Source organism: Myxine glutinosa, chromosome 2 (assembly GCF_964187855.1).
Source record: "Myxine glutinosa chromosome 2, kmMyxGlut1.1, whole genome shotgun sequence".
Taxonomy (NCBI): Eukaryota; Metazoa; Chordata; class Myxini; order Myxiniformes; family Myxinidae; genus Myxine; species Myxine glutinosa.
Genome location: NC_136262.1, coordinates 271,854,155 through 271,872,936, shown reverse-complemented (window position 1 = coordinate 271,872,936; position 18,782 = coordinate 271,854,155). Strand labels below are relative to the sequence as shown.

Genomic DNA, 18,782 nt, shown 5'->3' with positions numbered 1-18,782 from the left:
GGAGAAGAAACACTTCCCACCCGATTATTGGAAGGTGTACGGGTGGTGGAAGGAGGAAGCGATGAAAAGACAGGCAGCATCAAAACAGGCTAGCCTGGAAGGAGAAGTATTGAAGCTACAAGGACAGAGGAAGCAAGCGAATAAAGTACAGGTACAAACGATTAAGGAAATAGTTAAGCAGGCGAACCAGCGACTGATGCTGCTGGTTCAAGATTAAGACCCCGTGATAGGGGAGGTAGTTACCAGACACCTACCCTCCCAAGACCTGGGCCCTGTCCCCGGGCTTCAGGCACCACCCTCCCTGTCCCCACCACTGTTACCCCAGGGGTTAGACCCCCCAGAGAATCAGACTAGCCGCTCCCCACTCCCCAGGATTACCTTAGCCTGGGTTTGGTCACAATCCCTTCAGCGGTTTCAGAGAAGAACTTGCAAGTGTTTACGGATGGACGGATGGATGGACGACGCGCCATTGCATAAGCTCCCCTGAACTTCGTTCCAGGTGAGCTTAAAAGTAGAAGAGTATGTTTATGGGTTCTTTTGTTTTGACTTCCGTTTGGATCTGTGTCTCCTTTCTCATTTGGAATTTGTCCAATATGCCTAGAAGCTTGCGTAGATCTCCATGTTTATTATTCTTATTCAATCGTTAAAGAAAAGCAAGGCATAACCACAAGAGTGGGAATTATGCGTCAACCTGGTCACGTGATAATTCATATCTGCCGTTCGGCAATTCTGGGGTGGATACAGTGCCTTCAGAAAGTATTCACACCCCTTGACTTTTTTCACATTTTGTTGTGTTTCAGCCTGAATTTAAAATGGATTAAATTGATTTTTTTTTTTGGCACCGATCTACACAAAATACCCCCTAATGTCAAAGTGCATTTTTTTTAGATACTATTTAACAAATAATTAAAAATGAAATACAGAAATATGTAATTTGCATAAGTATTCAACCCCCTGAGTCAACACTTCGTAGAAGTGCCTTTGACAGTGATGACAGCTTCGAGTCTTCTTGGGGATGTCTGTATCAGCTTTGTACATCTGGATTTGGAGAGTTTCTCCCATTCGTCCTTGCAGATTTGCTCAATCTCTGCCAAGTTGGATGGGGAGCGTCGGTGAACAACAATCTTCAAGTCTTTCCACAGATTCTCAATGGGATTCAAGTCTGGGCGTTGGCTGGGCCACTCAAGGACTTTCACGTTCTTGTTCTGAAACCATTCCAGTTTTGCTTTGGCTATATGCTTGGGGTCATTGTCCAGTTGCAATGTAAATCTTCACCTCAGTCTCAGGTCGTTTGCACTCTGAAGCAGGTTCTCCTCAAGGATTTGCCTGTATTTGGCTCCATTAATTGTTCCCTCTGTCCTTACAAATCTCTCAGTCACTGCTGCTGAAAAGCATCCCCATAGCATGATGCGGCTACCACCATGTTTCACGGCAGGGATGGTGTTAGATGGATGATGAGCTATGCTCGGTTTCCCGGCAGCCGTAGCACTTTGCATTCAGAACAAAGAGTTCAATTTTCGTCTCATCAGACCACAGAATCTTTTGGCTTATGCTCTGAGAACGTCTGAGTACGAAGTCTGAGTACTTCACGTGCCTTTTTGCAAACTGAAGGATTGCTGTCATGTGACTTTTTCTCAAGGGTAGCTTCCACCTGGCCACTCTCCCATAAAGCCTAGATATGTGAAGTGCTGCAGAGACTGTTGTTCTTCTGGCAGATTCTCACATCTCAGCCAAGGAACTCTAGTTCTATCATAGTGGTCATTGGATTCTTGGTCACCTGCCTAACCACGGTCCTTCTTTCCCAGTTGCTCAGTTTGGTCGGATGGCCAGATCTAGGAAGAGTCTGGGTAGTTCCTTATTTTTTCCTAATAATGGAGCTCACCGTTCTTTCCTAACGATGGAGCTCACTGTGCTCTTGGGAACTTTCAACACTCTAGAAATTATTTTATACCCTTCCCCAGATCTGTGCCTCCTCACAATTCTATCTCGGAGTTCTATGGACAGTTCATTGGACTTGATGGTAGAGTTTCTGATCTGCCATGCGCTGTCAACTGTGGGAACTCATATAGAAAGGTGTGTTTCTTTCTAAATCATGTCCAATCAATTGACTTGGCCACAGATGGACTCCAATGAAGTTGTAGAGATATCTCAAGGATGATCAAAGAAAATTGGATGTACCTGAGCTCAATTTGTGTCATGTGATCAAGTGTCTAGCTAAGGGGTTGAATACTTATTGACTCAAGACATTTCAGCTTTTCATCCTTAATTAGTATGTAAAAAAAAAAAAAAAAAAAAATACGACTTTGACATTTTGGGTTATTATGTGTGGATCAGTGACAAAAAAAATCTCAATTGAATCCATTTTAATTTGGGCTGTAACAACAAAATGTGAAAAAGTCAAAGGGTGTGAATACTTTCTTAAGGCATTGTAGGCCCAGCATGAATGTGGTCCACCAAGATCCTACACATTTCAACACCTAATTAGAAGAGGTTTTCATCTCTGTGGTATGCTAGACCGTCAGTTCTGCTTTTCACACACCCTCATAAACGCAGTTACGATGGCCTTAGAAATAGAACGGAGTACTCGTGCCTGTGACGGTTCATGCAACCTTCTTCCATGGCAAAGATAAGCAATTCGTTTTATCGATAGAAAGCCGATAAGAGGGTGTCAAGCGCTGTGGGAAGTGAGATGCAGCTTGTGCAGGTTTGAGAACGTCTGCTACAAAGAACGTCCTTTCCGTTCGCAAGACTGGCTCATTGATGTACATTTTCGTTTATTTCAAAGCTTTTATATTGATTTATGTCCCAGTTATGTATTATTGTGCTGTGTACTTTATATTTACTTTAATAAAAACTTTACTACACTCTTTATGGTATTTATTTCTCCTCAATAACTTACTTACATTGTTTTACCGATTAATATGGTGTTATGGCGGCAAAAAGGGTTGGCGTCAGGAAGGGCATCCGGCCGTAAAACATTGCTTCAAAAAGGGGACCGAAAAACAACAACAACCACAGTTCCCGAAAAAGGCCAACCCCCGCTTGCGGGGAAAAATGGCCTCTAAAGGTGGTTTTTTTTTTTTTTTTTATGTACGCAGTCAACACACTATCATGACGTCACGGCACGAACATGATGTCACCGCATTGTCATATCATGTCTTGTCACCACACTGTGATTAACGCATCTTCACCAGCCCCACTTTTGTCGAATTTTTAAAGTGTTTTGAAATCAGACTTTGCCAGACTGTTGGATTGGTGGAGGAGGACCTATGAAATGACCCGCTCATTCACACGACTTAACACCTTTAAATTTTTATCTCTGGGATTATAAAAAGTAAAGTCTACACCAGCAAACCCAGGGACCGTGAAGAACTTAAACATCATTACCTCTGCCAACAAAAGTGAATGGAGGTTATGTTTTCACCCCTGTCTGTCTGTCTGTCCGTTTGTTTGTGAACAAACTATCTCAAAAAGTTGTGGACGGATTTGGACAAAACTTGGAGATGTGTGTCTGACAAGGAAGAATCGATTCAATTTTGTTGAAGATTCGGATCCGGATCCGGCTAGTCGAATTTTTAAGTGATTCTTCACCATTGAGTGATATGACCAACAAGGTGGAGGTACAGTGCATTCAGAAAGTATTCAGATCCCTTCACCTTTTTCACATTTTGTTATGTTGCAGCCTTATGCTGAAATAGTTTAAATTCATTTTTTCCCTCATCAATCTGCACTCACTACCCCATAATGACACAGAGAAAACAGGATTTTAGAAAGTTTTGCAAATTTATTAAAAAGAAAAACCTGAAATATCACATTGACATAAGTATTCATACCCTTTGTTATGACACTTGAAATTTAGCTCAGGTGCCTCCCATTTCTCTTGATCATCTTTGAGATGTTTCTACACTTTGATTGGAGTCCACCTGTGATAAATTCAATTGATTGGACATGATTTGGAAAGGCACACACCTGTCTATATAAGGTCTCACAGCTGACAATGCATATCAGAGCAAAAACCAAGCCATGAGGTCGAAGGAACTGCCTGCAGAGCTCAGAGACAGGATTGTGTCGAGGCACAGATCTGGGGAAGCCTACAAAAAATTTTCTGCTGCGTTGAAGATTCCCAAGAGCACAGTGGCCTCCATAATTCTTAAATGGAAGAAGTTTGGAACAACCAGGACTCTTCCTAGAGCTGGCCGCCCAGCCAAACTGAGCAATCGGGGGAGAAGGGCCTTGGTAAGAGAGGTTACCAAGAACCCGATGGTCACTCTGGCTGAGCTCCAGAGATCCTGTGTGGAGATGGGAGAAACTTCGAGAAGGACAACCATCACTGCAACACTCCACCGATCTGGGCTTTATGGCAGAGTGGCCAGACGGAAGCCTCTCCTCAGTGAAAGACACATGAAAGCCCACTTGGAGTTTGCAAAAAAGCACCTAAAGGACTCTCAGACTGTGAGAAACAAGATTCTGTGGTCTGATAAAACCAAGATAGAACTGTTTGGCTTCCGTCTGGCCACTCTGCTATAAAGCCCAGATCGGTGGAGTGTTGAAGTGATGGTTGTACCTCTGGAAGTTTCTCCCATCTCCACATAGGATCTCTGGAGCTCAGCCAGAGTGACCATCGGGTTCTTGGTCACCTCTCTTATCAAGGCCCTTCTCCCCCGATTGCTCAGTTTGGCCGGGCGGCCAGCTCTAGGAAGAGTCCTGGTTGTTCCAAACTTCTTCCGTTTAAGAATTATGGAGGCCACTGTGCTCTTGGGAACCTTCAACGCAGCAGAAATGTTTTTGTAGGCTTCCCTAGATCTGTGCCTCGACACAATCCTGTCTCTGAGCTCTGCAGGCAGTTCCTTCGACCTCATGGCTTGGTTTTTGCTCTGATGTGCATTGTCTGCTGTGAGACCTTATATAGACAGGTGTGTGCCTTTCCAAATCATGTCCAATCAATTGAATTTACCACAGGTGGACTCCAATCAAGGTGTAGAAACATCTCAAAGATGATCAAGAGAAATGGGAGGTACCTGAGCTAAATTTCAAGAGTCATAGCAAAGGGTCTGAATACTTATGTCAATGTGATATTTCAGTTTTTTCTTTTTAATAAATTTGCAAAACTTTCTAAAATCCTGTTTTTTCTCTTTGTCATTATGGGGAATTGAGTGCAGATTGATGAGGGAAAAAATGAATTTAAACGATTTCAGCATAAGGCTGCAACAGAACAAAATGGGGAAAAAGTGAAGGGGTCTGAATACTTTCTGAATGCACTGTATGCTCTCTACTGAGTGCCGTTCTAGTATTGTTGCTGCTGTGTCATCCATCCCTACAGCTGTGTTGCCATTTGAACGCTGGAATAGATTGATTATTGTCAATGATGGACGACATGTCGAAGTTTATTAATAATTCGACAATATCTAAACAACACCATAACAAATTTAAGAAACTAAAACCTACACGTCTAATACACGTGTTCATAACAGATTTATATCACTATCTCGAATAACAATAAAACGATTCAACGCTATTTTAGGCATATACATTGTGGGACACTGTGTATGTTGGCTTCAACCAAATGATTGTGTTTTCCGGTTTGAGTACAGGGTCCAGGAATGCAAGTCGTTCTCAAACCGGAAGTTGTCTGGACTGTACTATATATATATATATATATATATATATATATATATATATATATATATATATATATATATATATATATATATATAAACAAATATAGTGATGGGAGAGGGTCAAACGTCAATATGTCTGCATCAAGAATCAAAGGGACTGGAGGAAAGATCAAGAGTCATCGGTCCAACGGAATTTTTTTTTTTTTTTTTTAATGTTGGAGGCTCCAGGCACGGACTATGTAGCCCTCATCGAGGCCAGGCCTTAAATAGAAGAGAAGAAAAGTTTATGATAAAAAGTGTGTGATGTTTGTTTGTGAGAAAGAGAGATTGAAGCTCACCTGGGAGCGATAGTTTGAGTGAGACAGAAAGTAAAACCAGCAATCATGACATGGAGAGTGTAAGATGGTTCCGGGCACCACTTTAACGCTCCTAAGTCAGAACGGTAGTACTACCCTGGGCGGTTTCTGTCTACAACCTACTACCTAACGAACCGGTCCAACGGGATGAGTGTTTTTTTGGAGACACCATCTCCTTACTGGATGGCCGTTGGCTCCCAGAGGGAGCTCATCCACCCTTTGACAGGTGTTGTTTTTAGTCCTGCGGGGTGTCACAGTCACCCTCCCCACTGGCGAGCCAGTGAGGGTAGCCAGTTTAGTCGCCGACTGCCCGACCATGCGGCAGGTAGCACTGGGTTACATGTTAGCAGTGGCAGTCAAGAGACTGACCTGACCATTAAAATTGCACCATTTGTGAAAAGGTTTTACAGAGACAGGAGAAAAGAGAAACTCCAGTTCGGTAATAAACAAGAAAAAAATAATGAAGAGTATTTTTCATTCTCTAACATCAGGATATGGTTCAGGTTCTACAGTAGAACAGCACTCGATCACACGGTGCGTCCCACATGTGATTGTGATACTAAGGTACTTACGGAGTGAGAAAGGTTGTACTTAAAAGGTGGTCCCTCAAAGAACACGGAGGAGAAGTCATCGCCAGCAGTTACCATTCGGTATGGACGATTCTGTTTGAAGTCCACAGAGTTAATGGTTTTACTGTGGCCATTGATCTCACCCACTGAAGAACCAGAATCCCAAAGGAACACCGAACCAAAGCTGTGGAAGAAAGTTGACAGAAAAAAAAAAAATCACCAAAACCTCTCCAAAATGGGACTTTGGATGTCTTGGAAGGCAAACGTCTACATCAGACCTGTTATCGCCCATGACAGAGACAGAGAAACATTTTGGTTCACAAAGTGCTCTCTCTCAATATGATCATTCTGAGTGGCCTATATAGAGATTACATGGATCCACTGTGAGGTGTCACCTGGTACGGCCTAGTCCCACCACAGCCATCCGCTTGCTGTCTTCTGTCCAAGCGATGTCTTTTATAAAGCCAGAAAACACCTGGTACTCGTACTTCAGAATGTGCTCCTTCTGTGTCGTGTCCCAGATTCGGACTTTACCCGAGGAATCTGCATCAAGTAAACAAGCAAGCGGAGCTTCTCAGCTCAAACTCCACATGCACGTGCAAGCAACACCTTCAAAGGTAACGCAGGATGGGTGAGGATCGGTAAGGGTGTGAGGTGCACATCAAAAGGGGCAGGAGGGAACGAAACATACAAATAGTACAAGATCATTTTAACTGATATTCAACATGGAGACAGATATACAACAACAACAACAACAACAACAACAACATGCATTTTAGGCCATTTTCCCTGCTAGAGCAGATATTTCCAAAAAATCTTTACACAAAAGTAACAACTCTGATACCTCATCACACCTGTAATATTGTTACGTTTGTGGGGGTAGGGGAAATTATACCAGAGTGGAGACAGGATCGTATAGATTAGCATGGACCGTGGATGCGTAGGAAGCCCATTTCGATGTACATAACAGGGAAACTGTGAGCTTAAGTGTTTACGTGTCACCACACAGAGGGTGGTTTTGTGTTAGTTAAATAGGGCTTAGGGATAATTCCCCATATGTACTTACCACCTGTCATTTTCCCTTATGTTTTTACATTCACTCGGCCAGCCATGCGATCAGCTCCATTAACCACAACAACCGACATAATGCCGACAGACCCAGACATTACGATCGATAAATAAACCCCGTCTCCAAAAGATCGCAACAGGCAGCGAAACTCTGCCCATCAATAGAGTAATAAAAAGGCGATGCCCCGAGCTTTTGCGATTGGTCGTATGATGTCAGAGAGCGAGAAGTTTCGAAAAATAAGTGGAGGAAGCGTTGTCGTTGTCCGTCTCTGTCTCTCTCTCGCCCCCTGCTGGCCATTCGTGTGTTGGGCGTGGCAAGATGGCGGTTGTGCAGTTCGGCGAGGTGTGAGTTGCTCTGGCTGTTGAGTGTTCCGGCTGTTTTCCCTCATTGTTTCAACCTTTCCCTCGCCCCCACAATCCCCCCACCGCCCCCCTGTTTGTTCTCATATCATTACTTCGTGTTTCCTCCCCTGTGTTCGAACCTTTCCCCTGTATTATCTTTCCCTCCCTCTCCTTCCTTGAGACGAGAGAGAGACAGAGCGCATGCGGTGGGTGATGGCAAGTAAGTTCGTTGCTTTCCATTGCATCCGCATGTTCTTATCGCTTCGTGTAAAGTGACGAGAACTGTTCTTTTGAATTAATTACCTTCTCACTTTGCCGTCGCTATACTTATCACGGCCCGGGCTGGCATGACGAGCATCCATTCTCGCAGTACCACGTTCGGATCGTTGAGCAGGAAGCATGGCCTCACATGCGGCCCTCCAGCTCATGTTGGGGTCGAAGCGATTATTACCGCCGTCGGTGGAATTATCGGAGCTGAAAATGTCCTCGCAGCTTCGAGAATGAACAAAAAGGTTGTTGTCTTCGTGCTACAATAAGCTGTGGTGGCGAGTGTTGTGGAATCGGGTTTATCCGTCGAGCCCGATATTTTCATCCCAGTTTCACCGTTTGATTCGCCATCAGTAAAAGTTCTGATTTCCAACATTCCGCCATTTATGGAGGACGAAAAGGTCAAGCTTGCTCTTCGTAATTTTGGCACAGTCGTGTCCCGCATTTTAATGGTTCCCTTACGTGCCGTGACGATCGTTATAAACACGTTTCTTCCTTCAGACGTCAATTATTTATGATTTTGAAGGAAAACCGTCGTGACCTTGACGTTAAATTCACGATAAAACATGATAACTACAATTATCAAATGTATGCAACAACAGAGGTGTTAACGTGCTATGCCTGTAATCAGCATGGACACCTGCAGAGGGATTGTCCAAATAATCTCCCTGATAATTCAGCGTCCAATCAGAACACCACACCACCTGAAGGACAGGAATTTCTTCCTACGACTGAAAGACGGGACTCTTCTTCTTCACCTGAGGGACAGGAATCACTTCCTTCACAAAATGCTCACCCAGGAGGGACGAATGATGCAGATGATGGCTTCACGGTTGTAACCCGGAATAAAGCACAGAAGCGGGCAATTGATACAAAATTAGACAATCAAGTGAAACCCAAGAGGTCTCCTTCCTGTGCGCAAGCGGTAAGAACACCTGCCAAACAATCACCTGAACCCATTCCCACGGACTCACCTCTTGAGCAGCCCTGTACTCCTGTTGTGAGTACACATGAAACTGTTACTCCCACTGTGCTTGATGAACCGGAGATCGCTCGTGGAGTCGATGAGACCCTCTCCCAACCCCCACCATGCACAGACGCCACAGTTAAAATTGATGCACCGGATGTACAAATTGATTGTGATCTGGCCGTGGCTGTACCTGCAGAATCTGAACAATTTGCTACTGAAGAACCGCGGGAACTTGTGGTTGACAGCATGGGTTACGAGTCTGATGGAACATCTTCTGTTGCTTCGACCTTAAGCGACACAGGCAGCGATATTCCTCCTCACAACCTTGAGGTCGATTCCTCAGTATCTCCCGATGCCGTTCACGCCTTCTTACACAAAAGTTTTCACAAAAAGGGGGTCAAAATTAAAGATCATTTTCTAGTCCTAGAAGATTTCATTCAAGTGGCTCGACTAATGATTTCTAGACCGGATCGGTACAACGTTGCAGACCCTCAACGTCACCGGTTAAGAAAATTTCTAAGTCGTGCTCGGAGTGAACTCAAAGACCATGGCTGATGTCCTGCCGGTGCCTCATCACAATGAAACTACGCATTGCCAGCCTTAATATCAACGGTGGTCGCACGTCTCTTCGTAAAGTGCAAGTTAAACAACTAATCGAGTGCAACAAGGTTGACATCTTGTTGTTGCAGGAAACTCATTTTACTGAAGGTTCTTCAGCTGAGTGGGAGTTGTTTCTTAAAGGGCATTGGTTCTTTAGCAATCTATCAAGCCCAATTGCTGGGATAGCCATCTTCTTTCGGCAAACTCTTCCTTTGACTTTGGTTTCCTTTAAAGAAATTGTGAAGGGATATTTAGCTTCGCTGACTTTCTCTGTTGGTTAGCAGCCTTTCACAATAATCAATGTGTACGCACCAAGTACAAATGCTGAAAGATCTTCCTTTTTTGACTGTCTTGACTCGTATCTTGCTGGTGTTCCCCCTGACCACTTTCTATGTCTTGGAGGAGATTTCAATTGCACACTTAACCCCTCCCTTGATAGGAATGGGGCTGAGCCACATGCATCTAGTACAAGACCTCTCGCTCGCTCAATCGCAAGATTCAAGCTGACAGACATTTGGAGATTGCAGCACCCGATGCAGCAACAATTTACTTGGTGTCGCTGCTCTAACAACTTAGTGTCGCTAGCTCGACTGGATAAATTGTACGTTTCTGACCATTTCCTCAACCTCGTCTTAAACACCTCTATTCTCCCATCTGGGTTTTCCGATCACCACATCATCACTATGCGTTTTCAGTTGCCACTCATTAAGGTGGTGAGCCCTTATTGGAAGTTCAACACAACACTTCTTCAAAACGAATTCTTTGTTGCATCCTTTAGGGCCTTTTGGGCACATTACATCACGATGGATAAAGAGTTCTCGTGTTTACGTCAGTGGTGGGACAACGCTAATGCTCAAATTAGAGTTTTTTGTCAAAAAATTTCACGATACAGTACTCAGGATCACGATGTAAATATAGATCTGGTGAAGACACAAATTCTTCACTTGCAAAACAGTGTCCTCCTCTAGTAATAATGGGCAGCAGCAGACGTTGTATGAAAAGAAAGCCCTGTTAAATGAATTACTGGCCAAACGTGCAAAGGGTGCATTCCTTCGGATGAGAATGACTCATTTGCAACAACTAAATAACCCGAGCAGACTTTTCTTCAAGCTGGAAACTGCCTCAAAAAAACAAAAACAAATATTGTCCTTGCGTTTTGCTGGCGGAAGGATTTTGACTGATCCAAGTGACATTAAACTCACTATTAAGACTTTCTTTTCTCACCCTCTACTCCTCCAAGCACACTTTCCCAAACCATATACATTCAATTACCGCATCCTTGCCTACACTTACTGAGTCCCAGAATTCGACTGCTGAAGGCGAAATAACATTGGACGAACTCACCAGTGTTTTAAAGACCTTGCCCACCAGCAGGGCACCTGGCTTAGACGGGTTGCCAGTGGAATTCTACAGAACCTTCTGGGATTTGCTGGGACCATGTCTACTAATTGTCTTCATAGAAAGCATACAAATTGGTGAACTTCCCTTGAGCTGCAGACGTGCCATCATTTCATCAATCCCTAAAAAGGGTGAGAACTGGCGCCCGATCTCTCTACTCTGTACTGATTACAAAATCCGGTCTAAGTTACTCGCTAATTGCATAAAAACCTAAATCAAGCACGTTGTATCCCCCGACCAGTCTTATTGTATTCCCGGCAGACCGATATTTGACAATATTTTTTCTGTTCGTGATTTGATTTCGATTTGTCATTGTCAGAATGTTAACACCGGGCTGATCTTTTCAGATCAGGAAAAGGCCTTTGATAGTGTTGACCATTCGTATTTACTTGAAGTTTTGAAGGGGTTTGGGTTTGGTTCCTTCTTTATTTCTTGTATCAAGCTGCTGTATCACAACAACTTTAGCTTGATGAACATCAACAACAGTCTATGTTCACCTTTTCCTATTCAGCGAGGTATTAGACAAGGCTGCCCCCTTTCCGGGTACCTGTATTCACTTTCCATTGAACCCTTGTTGATTCACTTACGCCACAAACTTTCTGGGTTCTTGGTGACACCTCTTGCTAATCCTGTTAAGGTGCTTGCGTATGCTGACGATTTGTGTGTGATTGTTAACACTCAGTCTGACATTGTTGCCCTCACAAGTGCTCTATGTGAATTCAATTTGGCATCTTCTGCTACTGTCAATTGGAGTAAGAGTAAAGCCTTGTGTCTTGGTCCTTCTGGGTTATTTATCCCACCTTCCCTGCCTAATGATTTGCAGTGGAGGTATGATGGTGTTAAACATCTCGGTGTGTTTCTTGGGAATGAGACCTTCTCCTTAAAGAACTGAGATCAGATGGTTGATCAAATCTCCCATATCCTTAATTGTTGGAAAATATTGTCCAGCCTCCTGTCTTATAGAGGTTGAGTGCTGATAATTAATAACTTGGCTGCTTCCAAACTCTGGCATCGGATGGCTGTCTTACAACCGCCAAATCGCTAGTCATTAACTTGCAGCGTATCCTTGTTAATTTTTTCTGGAACGGCATGCACCGGCTTCGAGCTGATCTTCTAAGTGTCCCTTTAGATAAAGGAGGTCAAGGACTTGTGGACATTACCAGTAAAATAATGGCTTTTCTACTACTTCAAACTTCGCAATATCTGCTATTTTTAAAACAAGAAATCGGTTCGATGTTCTTGCTCTGGAGGATGATAATGTTCCTGCTTGTGGAGTTGGTGAACTCGAGCGGGAAGTTGGTGTGGTGCAACAGGAAACGCACGTGACCACTCCCGTGGTCACAGGCACCGTGTATGTGAACGTCGAGTCTACTCTTGTCCCTCTTCCTGCTGGGGTTGGGGTGTGTGACGTTCCTGAGTTGCAGACAACCTCGAGCCCAGGTGAATCAGAATGTAAGGCATCAGCTGATGACGTGCCGGGTTTTCCCCCAGCAGAATGTGAAACTCCTCCCGATAGTATATCTCCTCTTCCTCTTCCTCCTCCCACTCCTTCTCCCATTCCCCTTCCTCCTCCCAACCCCCTTCCTCCTCCCAACCCCCTTCCTCCTCCCAACCCCCTTCCTCCTCCCAACCCCCTTCCTCCTCCCAACCCCCTTCCTCCTCCCACTCCCCTTCCTCCTCCCACTCCCCTTCCTCCTCCCATTCCCCTTCCTCCTCCTCCCCCACATACTCCTCTTCCTTCTGCTTTGGATGCAGAATGTGACATTTCCCTCATGAAACCACCAGCTCCATCTCAGGAGCATGAAATTGATGTCATGGACATGGACCGACACTCGGAATGTGATTCGGACGGGACCTCGTCGCTCGCCTCTGCGGGGAGTGTCGAAGCATGGAATGATCCGGGTTTTCCCCAAGATTTGGAGGGTGAGACCAGTGTTCCACCCTCCGAGATCATAAAATTTCTCCATGACACTTTTCGGAAGAAACGGGTAAAAATTAAAGATTTTTTCCCTGACCTGATCGGCTTTGTGGTCTCTGCGAAGCGATTGCTTGTTAAAGCCAGACAGCTTGGCGTGACCGAATCGCAGGTCTATCGTCTCCGGAAATGTATCCTGAAAGCGAAGAAGGAGCTGCAGATGTAGCCCAGCCAAGCTGTTTGACACGTTTATATACACCCTTACATCATGGCTTTCTCTTTCACAAGTTTGAATATTAATGGGGGACGTTCTTCCCTACGTAAAACTGAAGTTAAGCAGTTTGTTAAGGAAAATCGCATCGATATTCTACTTCTACAAGAGACAAGATGTAATTCCTCTTGTATGAGTGAATGGCAAAGGATAATCAAGGGAAAATGGTTTTTTAGTCGTCTGGAACACCCAAGGGCTGGGTTAGCTGTTTATTTACAATCTTCCTTCTGTAGCTCTTGTGAAGTTTTTAATGACATAATCAAAGGGTATTTAATTTCAGTCACTTTTACACACAATGGTTTTAAACACACCGTACTGAACATTTATTCACCTAGTGATAGCACAGAAAGACTTGCCTTTTATACTAAGTTGGAAACATGTCTCATGCACATTGATTTTAATGGACTTGTCTGTTTGGGTGGAGATTTTAACTGTACCGTGGACCCTGCCCTTGATCGTAATGGAGAGGAGCCTCACCCAGCAAGCACAGTGCCTCTGTTAAGATCCTTGGCCAAGTTTTCCCTTGTTGACGTGTGGAGAATCCGCAATCTTTCTGTCCGCCAATACACGTGGTGTCGGTGCTTAAAGAGTCGTCTCTCACTTGCAAGATTGGACCGTTTTTATATTAACAGTATTTTTTTGAATATCGTGAGTGGTGTGGACATTGTCCTGAGTGGCTTCTCAGATCATCATATGGTCACGCTTCGTGTTCACCTACCAGTTCGGAATCGTGGTGCTGCCTACTGGACCCTTAATGTGAGCCTTTTGGAAGAAAAAATGTTTGTTGATGCATTTCACGTATTCTGGAGGACCCTGCTCCAACGTAAACCATCCTTCCCCCGCCTTGGGCAGTGGTGGGACAATGCCAAAGTACAGATGCGATTGTTTTGCCAACAATATGGAGCTTATCGTACTCAACACAACTCTGCCCTTCAATCCTTGATTGCCAAGGAAATATTATCCTTGCAGTCCAACCTCTCGGCCTCTAGTACTGAGGGAACGAACTTTCTGCTGGCAAAGAAAAAAGCTCTTCTTGATGATCTTTGTGCAAAGCAAGCTAGAGGAGCGCTGATTCGTCTCCGAATGGAGAATTTGTGTCATTTGGATACCTCCTCCAAGTTCTTTTTTGGACTGGAAGTTCGAACAAAGAGAAGTCAGCAGATAACTTCAGTAAGGACGAAGGAAGGAAGGATAACGCACGATCAAAAAGACATCAGATATTCTCTCAAGAACTACTTCTCTGACCTGTATCGTGCTAAGGGCATCGATAACGAGATCATAGGATCCTTGACTTCCTCCTTACCCACCTTGTCGGAATCTGCGTGCCTGCAACTGAACAAGGAGGTAACCTTGGAAGAACTCCATGCTGCTCTACAAACCTTACCTTCTGGTAAGGCCTCTGGCTTGGATGGGATACCTGCAGAATTTTACAAAGCTTTCTGGGACCTCCTGGGACCAGAGTTGCTCGAAGTTTTGGTTGACAGCCTACAATTAGGCTTACTGCCGCTAAGCTGTCATAGGGCGGTACTCGCCCTGGTCCCAAAGAAGGGAAACCTCCAGCAACCGCAAAATTGGCATCCCATCTCACTGCTTTGTACGGATTACAAAGTTTTCTCCAAGGCTCTTACCAACCGGCTCAGACCCGTGATTGGCGAAATCATACACCCCGATCAATGCTACTGTGTTCCGAAAAGGACAATACATGGCAGTATTTCTATTGTGCGTGATTTAATTGATATCTGTGATCTTAAACAAAGAAATGTTGGTCTGGTTTTTTTTAGACCAGGAAAAGGCCTTTTATATACCATTGATCACTTTTATCGTTTTTCGGTTTTACGTGGGTTTGGGTTTCCAGAAAATTTTATCTCTCACGTACAGTTACTGTATAATAATATTTTTAGTCTACTCAAGGTTAACAACATTTTATGTCCACCTTTCCCGGCTAGTAGAGGCATTCGTCAAGGATGTCCTTTGTCCGGCCTCCTGTACTCCCTCGCACTTGAACCTTTGCTTGTTCGCTTGCGTGCACGTCTTCTCGGTTTCCTTCCGCAACCAATGGCGCACCCAGTTAAGGTGATTGCTTATGTGGATGATCCTTGCGTAATCGTTCACTCGGATGAAGATGTCCCTGCCTTGGTTCAATGTGTCCATGAATTTAGTTTGGCAAGCTCTGCAAAGGTCAATTGGAAGAAGAGCAGTGCTCTTTACCTTGGTCCACGAAATGGAGCCATTCCTCCAACCCTGCCCGAGCAACGTGAATGGACATGGGATGGAATCCTTGATCTCGGTGTTTTTCTCGGTTCTGAAAACTTCATTTTAAAAAACTGGGAATCTCTTATAATCAAAACTGAGAGACGGTTGCTGAAATGGAAGGGTTTACTTTGTCAACTTTCTTATCGGGGCCAAACCCTTGTTATAAATAACCTCGCGGCATCAATGCTTTGGCATGTTTTAATGGCACTGCAGCCCCCAGATTTTATTCTCAAAAAGCTACAAGCTACTTTTATTGACTTTTTGGGGGGAGGTAAGCACTGGCTTCGACCTGGTGTGCTAAGCCTGCCTGCTGCTCAAGGAGGACATGGACTGATTGCTATTTCTAGCAAAGTGATGGCTTTTCGCCTCCTTTCACTTCGTAGGCTGCTGCACACAGACGTCTCGTGGAAAGCGTCGGCTCACTGCCTGCTTCAGCAAGCAGGGAAACTCAACTACGACCAAGAACTGTTCCTTATCGACACCAAGAACATTGATGTAACACCAGTCCCCCTATTTTACAGGAGTATGCTGGAGGCATGGCAAGCAGTTACTGTTCGCCATGACAACAGGAACTATTCCCTTGAGCTGTTTTTAAACGAGCCCATCTTTTTAAACCCCATTTTTGAAGGGGTCTGCAGTGACCGTGCTTTTATGCAAAAGTTTATTGGCGTCGAATGCATCAAGGTTAAACATCTTAGAACCCCTTTTCCTTACAAGTGGAAGCCAGCTGCTGACGTTGCTGTAGCCACTGGAGTTCGATCCATTTGAGTCATAGGAAGGATCTTTTCTGTGATCCTGCATTTTTTCAAGGGAGCCAGGCTAAAATGGGCCCCACAGGCAGAGGCTAGCCCTTCTTTATCCGAATTTCTCTTTCCTAGACTTCTACATCATTTTCAGGGCTTCTCCCCTTTTCATTTGATGGAGAAATCTTGTGTTTATGCTTTGTGTGTTTTAACCCTTGTTCACGATAGACCCGCAGAACCGCAAGCGCACTGGGGGAGAATGTTCCGGACTACTCCTTCCACTACCATCAATTGGCTTACTATGTACAAGGCCCCCCCATCGCTAAGCGCTCCGGAGACTTACAGTGGTGGCTGGCGCACTACATTTTACCATCAAATGTTTTATCACATCGCATATGTTCCGGTAACATGGAATTGTGTCCGTTTTGCGGTGCGACGGAAACCTTTTCTCACATTTTTATTGATTGCCTTAGGTTGGCACCCCTTTTTACAGTTTTATCGCATGTGGTCCGGGGGCTTGGCCTAATTTTTACACATTGTGGTTTTATCTTCGGTTTCACTACTTCCCGCCTGTGTAAAGATGAGTGCCTTTTAGCCAACTATTTATCTTCTGAAGCAAAAGTTGCCATATACTTGTCAAGGAAACACAAGATGCAAAATGCCTGTAATTCTGTTAATGATGTTGTTCACCTTTTTAAAGCCTTCGTCACATCGCGTGTAAATCTTGAGTTTCAATCGAATGATTGCACACTGTTTTCACAACGGTGGTGTGTCAAGGCATCCTTATGTCAACTGGCTGATGGTTTTCTTACATTGAATTTATGATTTACCTTGTTTCCCATTTTTAACTTGTACAGCCATTGCCTTGAATTGTGTTTTTTTGGTTTTTCATTGTGAACAATGTTTTCCTGGCAACAAAGAGGAACAAAATGTCAAATGTCTGTCTCTCTGTCTCTCTCTCTGTGAACCTTTGCAACGTCGGAGGACAGGGTGTTGGTTGACGGTGGTGCTCTGAGACGGAGGAGGGCACGAGCTAAACAAAGAAGGATCCTGTCAGCTTACGTCATGCCGGCGGCTGGCTACTGGTGCGATTCCACGCCATCTTGTGCGCTTCCCGCATGGCGACTCGGGTTCGACAACCAGCAAGCTCTGACCAGCCATTTGGGATGCAAAGCTAAGTGCCGGCCGGCTTAAACCGAAACAATTTCTTTTCTTTATCAATCCCCTTGTGTGTTTTTTGTGTCAGCGTGGAGGGTCCCTCAAAGTAGCAAATAGTTATTTTACCTCAACATTCTGCTTATCGTATTGCATTTATTTGCATTAAACTATTATTTGTTGCTTTTCATTTACTGGCAACGGTACCCGCCCTATGGGCGGGGCTTCAATTGGGAAGCCCAAATGAAAAGGCATAATATCAGAAATTGAAGGCTTTTATTTATTTTAAACGATTCATATAAACATCCGTTGAATCATATCACACGCAAATCATTCAAATCTAAACAGTACATGGTGCCCATTTTGAAAAAAAGATTGAATTCTGCAAAACAGAAGCGGCCGCTACACCTGTTTCTCAGTCGCTTTTGCACACGCTGCCAAAGGAATAGTTTGTCAGGAGTCGATCTACTCTCTCCTGGTATGTATAATTTCAAAAAAAGCCACATCACTGTTCATATCACAACACAACATGCATTTTAAGGCCATTTTCCCTGCGAGAGCGGGGGTTAGCCTTGCGGTCCCCATGACAATCTTCTCCATTTTGCCCTATTTTCTGCATCTCTCCTTGTTAACCCCCTTGCCTGCATTTCTTCTTCGACCATCTTTAGCCAAGTCTTTCTCAGTCTTCCCCGTCCTCTACTTCCTTCTACATTCATTTCCATCACTCTTCTCAACCAGTCACTTTCATCCTTCCTCAACACATGACCAAACCATCTCAACCTGTTCCTCTTCACAGCATCAATCACAGGCTCTATTCCCATCATCTTTCGCAATTCATCATTTGTCTTCCTCTCTCGCAACGATACTCCGCACATCCACCGAACCATTCGCATTTCCACCCTTTCCAGCCTTCGTTGCTGCTCTACGTTCATTACCCATGTCTCGCTCCCATAAATCATAACACTTCTCACACATGCAGCACACACCTTTCCCTTCAGCTTCAACGACACTCCCCTCCTCGTCAGCACGCCACTCAGTTCCCGAAACTTCTTCCATGCACATCTCACTCGAGCAACCGTTGTCGAGTCTGATCCACCTTCTCCATTCAGCATGGAGTTGCGTTTGTTGCGTTGATTCAGCGTTGACTCTAAAACGTGAGTATTCTTAATCTTTCCTTCTGTGTCATGAAACCATCCAACCAAAACGCATCCGTGCTGCAGGCGCCTTTCCTTCCCTTGAAGCAACCATAACGCACTA

At 44.4% G+C, this 18,782-nt stretch overlaps 1 protein-coding gene across 1 annotated transcript in view; it reads right to left on the bottom strand.

The window, feature by feature from the left end:
• The window catches only part of LOC137420542 (WD repeat-containing protein 1), a 185,664-nt gene that overhangs the window by 116,883 nt on the left and 49,999 nt on the right, over nucleotides 1-18,782 (bottom strand). The window contains exons 4-5 of the mRNA XM_078772558.1: nucleotides 6,939-7,086; nucleotides 6,547-6,727 (exon numbers count right to left, since the gene is read on the bottom strand). Of these exons, the coding sequence (XP_078628684.1) occupies nucleotides 6,547-6,727; nucleotides 6,939-7,086 (329 nt within the window). The remainder of the gene's footprint in view (nucleotides 1-6,546; nucleotides 6,728-6,938; nucleotides 7,087-18,782) is intronic.